This window comes from Sodiomyces alkalinus (assembly GCF_003711515.1).
Source record: "Sodiomyces alkalinus F11 unplaced genomic scaffold SODALscaffold_2, whole genome shotgun sequence".
Classification (NCBI taxonomy): domain Eukaryota; kingdom Fungi; phylum Ascomycota; class Sordariomycetes; order Glomerellales; family Plectosphaerellaceae; genus Sodiomyces; species Sodiomyces alkalinus.
This window is the reverse complement of record NW_021167080.1, coordinates 2523499-2532405: the sequence shown is the minus strand read 5'-3', so window position 1 is coordinate 2532405 and position 8907 is coordinate 2523499. Positions and strand designations below refer to the sequence as shown.

At 48.6% G+C, this 8907-nt stretch overlaps 1 protein-coding gene across 1 annotated transcript; it reads right to left on the bottom strand.

The window, feature by feature from the left end:
• Nucleotides 1-3973: 3973 nt before the first annotated feature.
• Nucleotides 3974-5835, bottom strand: SODALDRAFT_270509 (major facilitator superfamily transporter; the record flags this gene model as incomplete). Its single annotated transcript, XM_028607719.1, has 3 exons — nucleotides 3974-5136; nucleotides 5279-5644; nucleotides 5766-5835. The coding sequence occupies 3 exons, from the start codon at nucleotides 5833-5835 to the stop codon at nucleotides 3974-3976; spliced, it is 1599 nt and encodes a 532-aa protein (XP_028468398.1).
• Nucleotides 5836-8907: the final 3072 nt, after the last annotated feature.

Below are 8907 nucleotides of genomic sequence, written 5' to 3'. Positions count from 1 at the left end.
TATCTATAGATAGTATCTACGCGAGGGTAGTCTATATTACTATTTCGGGTATATAAATAAAGGTTAGCAGGCTACCTAAGATTTCTTTAATATTAAGGTAAGGGCGAGGTAAGATAAAGAGACGCGACTATTCCTTTATCACCGCGACGTAAGGGGGAGCCGAACTATAATAGTAACACGCGGTTATATAACCCCCGGAGGGAGAGGGGGGGATAGTATTACGGGTTAACCCCGATATAGAGGATCCGGCTATACTCTGGATCTTCCTAACTACGCGCTTAGTTAACGGACCTATATCGCTAAGTCATCGCTACCATATAGCTAGCCTAGCGCTATAGACTTTTCTCCTTTTCCTTCTTCCTTCCTTAGTTCTAGATAATCTATTATTACGACCTTACTTAGTGCTATAACCTATAACTAGTCGTTTATAAATATTAGCCTAGGTCTTTTTCGTGCCACTTATTCCTTTTCGGAGTTTCTCTCGGATAATATAGCGAATGGTAATATATAGGTATACAACGGTATCGCGCCGATATCCTTATAGGTAATACGTATTATAATTAGTTCCTCTACTAGCTCTATAACCTGCTTGATCGTGTTTCTATTAGCTAGTAGGGTCTAAATTTCTGCTTTAATCTTAATTACTCTCGGTTCTAGGGGGCGCGGTAGTCCCCTTCCGGTCTCCTATCGGTTCCGCGCTATATCCCGCTATAGGCGAGGGGGGGAGCGCTTATATTACGAAAAGTGGGTCCGTTACGAATTCTGCGTGGACTAGATCGGGCTACTATCCCACGTCTCTTCTAGCTATACCGTAGCGTCGGTATTACAGTGCCGCTATAATAGTATCCTAGGAGGGAGGCGGTGGTTATAATCTCCGTCTTAGTAGTTTTATCGATTTTACTTCTATTACACGCCTATAGTTAATAGGCGCTTTTTCCGCTATCGACTCTAGGTGAGTATTAAAGTTAATCGTTACTAACTTACCCGTATAATATATATAGGGGGCCCTTAGATCTCCGCTTATACCGATATCCACTACCTTTTAGCGGGGAGTAACCGATAATATAGTAGTCGATAACGATATAGCCGTAGTAAAAGCGGGAGGCTCTAGCGTAGCCGGCTATAGCGTAGCTAGCTACGGGGCAGACTACTTAGTGGACTACGAGGTTAACACCGTAACCACGATCTTAATCCTTTTAGAGGACCGCGTTATACTTATCGGAGTAGCGACGCACTTATTATTATTATTATCTTCCTAGGAAGGTATAATAACTATACTATATCGCGTGGTTAGCTAGTACTATAGACTAGAGATAGGCTAGGAAGTATTTATAAGATAGTAGTTAATTAATTAATTAATTAAGTAAAACTATAAACCGTTAGTACGCGATACCTTAGATTAAGTAGAACTCACGAGGCGTAGTATAATCGAAAATTAAGTATAGAAGAGGAAGAAAAGGAATAGGAAAAGAGAGTAACGGTAGGTTACGAGATATCCCCCCTAACGGCAGTTATATAGGGACCTATTTTTAGTATAAAGAAGGAAGCTACGAAATTCACGGAAGGAGTAACGTTAGGCCCTATATAATACTATAAGAGGGAGTCTTTATGGATAGATAGAAGGGATAAACTAGGAGGATAAAGGGATAGACTCGATAACCCGGGAAGGAACTACTCTAGAACCTATTAGGGTCCCGAATAGGGCGCGGCTATAAGTGGATTAATAGGACTCGGCCGTACGCGGCGCCGGATTCGGAAGTATAAAAGGAAGTGGACCTTATTAGTGGCCTTAGTTAATGGATAAAGGGAGAGAGGGTATACCTAGATTAGAGCCACGGCTAAAGGGGCCCCGTATAGGCATTAGGCGGGAACCTATTAGGGTCCTATCGTGGAGGGCTCTAGTCCGGGGTATCGAGGGATTCGGGATTTAGGAATAGGCTTGGAGGCTAGGCTCTGGAGGAGCCGAGAGGCCGGCACGGATCGGGCGCTCCTAAGAACAGGAGTATCCGGGGGAGGTCGCTATATCAAGTGTCTATAGCAGTAGTTATAATAGGACCCCGGTATAAACCTATAGGGGTCTAGGCGTACTTAGTCTTAGACCCCTCGAGGCATAAATAAAGCAGTTCATTAAATAGTAAATAGAATAGTCCCTCGAAGTAAATAAGGCAGTCCTCGAGGAAGTAAATAAGCAGCCCTTAAGGAGCAGCTAAGACCCCTTAAGGCATAAATAAAGCAGTTATCATATAGTAAATAGAATAGTCCCTCGAAGTAAATAAGGCAGTCCTCGAGGAAGCAAATAAGTAGCTCTTAAGGAGTAGCGGAACGTAGTCTTAAGGAGTAGAGGAGCCTCCCCTTCGAAGAGGGAGGCTAGCGATTAATCTAATTCTTTAGCTACCCCTATACTTGTCCTATCGTGATCCTATCGTGATCTTATCTAGTTCCTTACTTAGCCCTACCTTTTTACTCTTTACGACTACCTATTTAATATCGGGAGCTTAATATAGTAGGTTAATAGAGGATTACGGCGTAATAAAAAGGCACTTAACACGTCCTAGCTTATCTTAGAGATCTCGGTAAAAGTAGCTCGCTTTATTACTTAGTTACTATAAAATAATAGGTATTAGCTATGTTTTCTATACGTAGGGGGGGAAGGATTACCTTATAAAGCCACTATAACGGGGAACGGCCGGTAAGCTTATCTTTTCGGTGCTTTATAAGTAAGTTTATAATATCGGAGCGAGTAACTTAAAGAGGCGCTTATTCTGCCGATTCCGGATTTCGCAGCTTTATCACGATCTACTAGGGTCGAATACTAGTATTCTATATACTAATAACCTTATCTTAGAATAGTCGTAGCTACGAGGTTCGAAAGGCAGCAAAGGAAGATACTTCGGCCCACCTATAGTTATAGGATAAGGCCGTATTATTACCGCCACGGCCACGAATAGAATTAATAACCTATTTACTATTATAGTGCACCTTAATATTAATCCGGAAAGGGCAGTTAGTTATCTACGTAGCCGTTTTCCTGCGCTTAGACTTATAAGCTTAGGATATATAGGATCCTTTAGAACGTCCTTTCCTATAGCGGAATATAATACGTATCGGTTATCTGCTAGAAGAGGCGGGAGGATACTATTCTTTAATAATAAGAGAGTAGCCGTTTAAGTAGGCGTGTTACTAAATAGCTTATTACGCCTCTTCTACCGAGTCGTAGATACTGACGGGCGGCATAGGGCCGTAGGGTTATTCTATCTTATCAGTTATAGTAGTAATAGTTAGGAAGAGTAGTAGGATTATAAGCCTAAGGTACGTACCTTATAGAAGGGCAGGCATATACAGTTTAATTAACGAATATAATGGTATATACCTTAGCCCGCCGAGACCCCGTTTTAATACTACGAATTCGGCTGTTTATCAGAGAACCTATGTCAGCATAGCCCCACTTTTCCGGGCTGAATATCAAATAGTCCGGGCTCGGCAGTGTTTCCCTTTTTGTATCTTTGTATTTTTGTATTTTTGGTTTCCCTGATTTTTTCCTCTCAACATTCATTCCATAGAGACTCTACAGAACCTTTTAACTCGATTCGCTGCGTTCCACAAACAGGTGCCGACTAATTAAGTCATAAATTTATTTACAAAACATAAAGTAGACTTCACGGAGGCAATTTATCCAAGACGCGTCAACGCCGGTTTTCCATTAATACCACCACCATCTCACCATCTCGCTACCGCAACTAAACACCACGACTATAGATATATAAACATCCAAAAAAAAAAAAAAAAATCCAACTCTGCCCATAGACATCTCTCATCCAGTAAAACACGCTGGCTCAGAAGCAAAACCCCAAACTCCCTCGCTCTTCAGTCGTTGGCTTGCTGACCCCCAACCCAGTCCTAGCTTCGTCCCGTGTCTTCTTCTTTTCGCTCGTATTATCTTTTCTTTTCTTTTCCTTTCCCACCCTTCCAGTCCTTATTTTGGAATGCTTTCCTCTTTTCTGCATTTTGTAGGTAATTCCCCTTGCTCAAACTTGGACCGTGGCACAGAGAAGCACTGCACGGATCCGACCACGGCCACGACGGCGCTTCCGTACCACGCCAGCGCACTGCAACCCACCTTGCTGCCGGAAGTGTACAGCCACCCCGCAATGGGCGGTGCGATCATCCGGCATCCGGCGCCAGCGCTGGCGGCCATCCCATTCACCTTCCCCAGAGCCTTGGGCGTAGGCGTCGCCTCCTTGAGCAGGATAAGGAGGAGCGGGTACAGGATGATGGACAGGACGTTGCGCACCGCCAGACAAAAGTAGATGGCCGGGTAGAGGAGCGACTCGGGGACGAGTAGCAGGCTCGGAACCAACATGTACGCGACCGGGTGCAGTACCGTAACCAGGATGAACAGTCGGTACACACCCATCCTCTCTGCAGCCAGAGGGAAAACAACGGCCTGGATGAACAGCGCGATCCCGCCGTTGACGGCCATAATCATCCCAACGTCCCGCACGCTGAGCCCCAATCCGCCGGGTACGAGGAAAGAAAATGACGAGGCAGAGGGCGATAAGGCGGCGGCGGCGGCGGTGAGGCTGGTGCTGTTATTTCCGGCGACGCGATCGTCCTCGAAAAAGATGGGCATGAGGTGGTCGTACGTCATTGAGTGATACGTGAAGATGCACAGCGCAATCATGATAGACACGATTCGCTTCGTGGAAATGCTGCTCGATCGTTCGTCGTCCTTCTCCACATCAAATGCCTCCGAGGCCGGCGCCATGTGGGTATCATGGACACGAACCGTGCCGTAGTTGTCGTCGCGCATGTCCACGACCGGCCGCTTTATAGCATCCGACGTCTCCAGCAGGGGGGTCTCCTCCGACAGATACGCATACGTATCCTCGGCCAGAGCATCGCAGGGCTGCATGTCAGGGTGGGTCTCGACCAGGAGAAACCAACCAAGAATGATGCTTACGAGCAGGAGCCCAGCACAGATGAGATTGGGAAGGAGATAGGGATAGTTATAGAAAAGCGAACCCTCGGGGAACAGGTCCGGGAACGAATCATGGGGGTCGGCGAACGTACCGCCTACAAACGGGCCTAGGATGGTACCAATGGACCATACGAACGGCATCACCGAGTAGGCGCGGGCTGCAAAACAGAGAGTTAGCTAGCGTAAGAGGTCCCATAGACGGGGTGGTCCAGGTGGTCCAGGTGGTCCAGGTCATGGACAAGCGCGGGGAGGGGAAGATGGAATGGCAGGATGGGATGGGGGGTAATTATGTCGTCTTACGTTCGTGCTCAGGCCTCTTGACCAGCTCCCCAACCATGGTCTGGATGACACCAATGTTGCCGTTGAGAAGACCACCAAGCGCACGTCCTGCGAGCGCGACCCAGATATTGGTCGCAACGCCGACCATGATCATGCTGAACATGGTGCCGAAGCATCCAATGAGCAAAACGGGCTTGCGGCCAATGCGGTCCGAAAGACCTCCCCAGTACATACCCATGAGGGCCTCGGCAAGGGAAAAGGCCGAGATGAGGAGGCCGGCGTAAAACGAAGCATCTTGCTCTTCGCCGACTTCGAATCGTTTAACGAGGGCCCAGGCGTAGGGGTAGATGGAGGTGAGGGCGATGGGTTCCGCGAGCCGGACAATCGCTAGGCGGGGGTATTAGTGTGACGTGTCTCCCATTCACTTGGGCAAGACAAGGGTTTGGTGGGAATGGCAGGCGGACAGGTTTCAGATGATTTTGGTGGAAAAGAGAATCACGAAACATACCTAGGAGAAAGAGTTGAACCGTGGGGAAGTCATCGGACTTGTGGGCGGATCTCTGTTTAGTTAGAGACATGGCTTCTCAATCGAGTATAAGTCTTACGACGTAAAAACACACACAACAACCCGCAACACTACACACGCGACACTTGACGAGTAGCCAGGGAGAAGGATAGCAAGCAGTTCGAGATCAGCTGTGCCGTCGTTGTCGTCGTTGTCGTCCAAGTGCTTTGCGCGTGGTCAAGTGGCAAGAAGTGCGGGTGTCTGTGAATAGAGATGACAAGCCTCGCCAGGTCGAGGCTTGTCTTTGCTTTATAGGCGTGAGGACGAAGAGCGAGGGAAAATAAAATAGGGCGGCGTCCGATTGCGGTCGAAGCCAACGGGGTTCGTGTCACGATGATTAGGAGGGAGAAGGATGGTGGGGAGGGAAGAGAATCAAGAGAGCACGAGGAATGTGACGAGAGAGAAATAAAAAATTTAAGATTCGACTCTCGGGAGGACGGGAGCAGCAGAAATAATTTAATAGAACGAAGGGGGCCACGAGGGCCTCAGCCGGGGGAAGGGGGTAGGCTGGTACTTTACGAGGTATAGGACGACCGATAACGGTCTTCCGGCTTCACTTGTTGCAAGCGCTTGCACGGGTCCGGGGGAGGGGATTATCGAGCGGGAATGGATAGACAGGTCTTACTCTGTATGTACGAGGCAAGTGCAGTGTGCGCACATACTTCGTAATTAATCGGCAAAAGAACCAACAAGAAGGAATAGGAAGTCTTGAGAAGGAACGCCACACCATACCGAGCGAACTACCTAAGTTTTTCATCCCGGAATGTGGGGTGGTGAGGTGAGTGCCATCCCAAACGAGGATCGCACTATGATTGGCTAGAAGTCTATCTTGATTGCTGCTTCAAGACTGAAGACGGCCAGGGGTTTCGGCACTACCATGTACAGACCCACCTTATTATTCACGGCCAACCCATGTATGCATGTAAGGGGGTCAACGCTAGCGGAACTAACAGGGATAGGTGTTCTTGTCTTTCCATTCCATTCCCCCTCCTCTGTCTCTCTGGTCCGAGCTTCTCAACCCCGCCACCGTCGATTCATTCATCGTCTTGCTCCGTCCTATACCCGTTTTCTTTGGCTTCACACATGCGCAGTTTATGTTAATATATGCGTTGTCTATAAACTTCGATATCAAGGAAAGATAGAAATACCCTCAATATTCCCAACACGCCAAGGCACGAAACACCGGTCGCCGGACTTGGTACGAATATCGGCGTCCGACGTCTGCTTACATACCCTAGTAGAAGTACGTTGTAGGGACCATCTCGAACCGACACGGCCTGGAACCAGGCCATGGACCTCCGCTCCTCCTTTACTAGCTCACCGGTCTTCGTTGCATCTGCATACCTTAGTCCAACCCAACTTGCCTCTGCCGCAAACTCCTTTCTTCTTCCACACTCCGTTGCAAGCGACATGCGCACAGAAAACGACGCGCAATAGCCCGCGCATCTTGGACAGGTTAGATGATGACCTGGCTGATATTGAGTCACCATCACTATCGAACTAGCGAATTCGCAAGTCAGCCGACCCCCAAAAATCCGCGTATGCTCGTCGCCGATGCCACCACCTGATGCTGGACCTGGACTTCAGCATGGACGCCGGTTTATTTACCTAATTATCCGAGCACTGGGATCGTTCATTCGTGCAAGACATGGCATCGACAGGGATCCCTGGCCATCATTGTCATCCAATTCTTACTTCGTAATCATTGGTCTTGCAGATCCTCACTGTCTCTGTGGTCTCCTCCATGCCTGCCCACAGCAAGTTGGCCGGCTACGGGTCGAATAAAAGGTGGGAGGAGAATGCGACACGATCGAACGAAAAGGTGGGATATCGTCGTTTTCCAAACACCTTGTGGGGTCCGTCATGATCCTTGCCACCCTGGTACTCCCCTGTCAGCATGCGTTCACTACCATCACACCGCTCCGCCAACCTCTTCACCTCCTACCCATCTCATACATAGGCATGCAAGGCAGCGCCATCGTCAACCAACAGCCAAAATCATCCCATCGCTGCAGGGACTGGCATCTTTAGCCCATGTGCCATATTGTTATACAGTCTCGAACAGGTTCCGTGACAGTCGGCGATAGCCGTGTCGGTTGCATTGTGTTGAACAATACCACCTTCCTATGCAGTTCGAAGTTTTTCGTGCCAGTTGAAGATAAACTCCCAATGTTTCTTTTGCATTTTCTCCTCTTTCACTGCTGCAGCGGATTGTCGGACAGCAACAGTGGGGAAAAGCACCCGGAAGAGAGAGGGGGGGGGGGAGCGGGGATGTGGACTGCACATGCACCAAAGTCGAGGCCCGTTCTCGAACGCACGCTTTGTTGCATAACAATTCTCCTAGTTTCTTCTCACGTCGGAAGCCCAACGCCGAATTTTGCCGACAGGCAGCGCGTAATTTCCCTCCCCCTCCTTCATTTCCTCCCTCCTCTTGATGGTCTGCTCCCACCAAGTCTCCTAGTATGTCAATAAGACGTCCTGACTACTATGCCTCTGTTACGCCTTTCTCCCCATTCCTCATACACAGGCTCTTCCCAAACCCCCCTTGCGATGACGTTAAAGCCGCCCCACTATTTGACCAGCTGCAAGGATTACCCATTTCCTGGAACCAGTCACTTGCGCTAGATCCCGTCGGGGGTTTTGGCGGCGGAGGGTGTGGGCCACGTGGGGAGGTGCCTCGAGCACCCGCAAACGGACTAGCGTTCACCACGACATTGGCAGCAATGTGCGTGCCCATCTTCGGTGAATCGGTCTGTGGCAAGTCATATGCCGTTCTAAACCTCCAATGTGGCAACTTGAACCAGCTAAAGTGGTTTCGGTGTCATAAATAGAAATCGGATCTAAATGCAACTTCCAATCGCTCTGTTTCCGTAGCAGGTCGGCAGTCGGCAGTGGGGACGTGGCCATGGACGGGTTGGCCCTACAGGCTACAGCTTTGGGGAAGATCTAAATGTGCAAAATTAAGAGCTCTGCAACTTATCACGTCATGTCAAATTGCGTCATATTTCTGGCATCCCGGGGCGTTGATAACAGAGTGAAATGTATATGGACAGTAGAAAACCGAGTTCATGGATTTGACACCTAA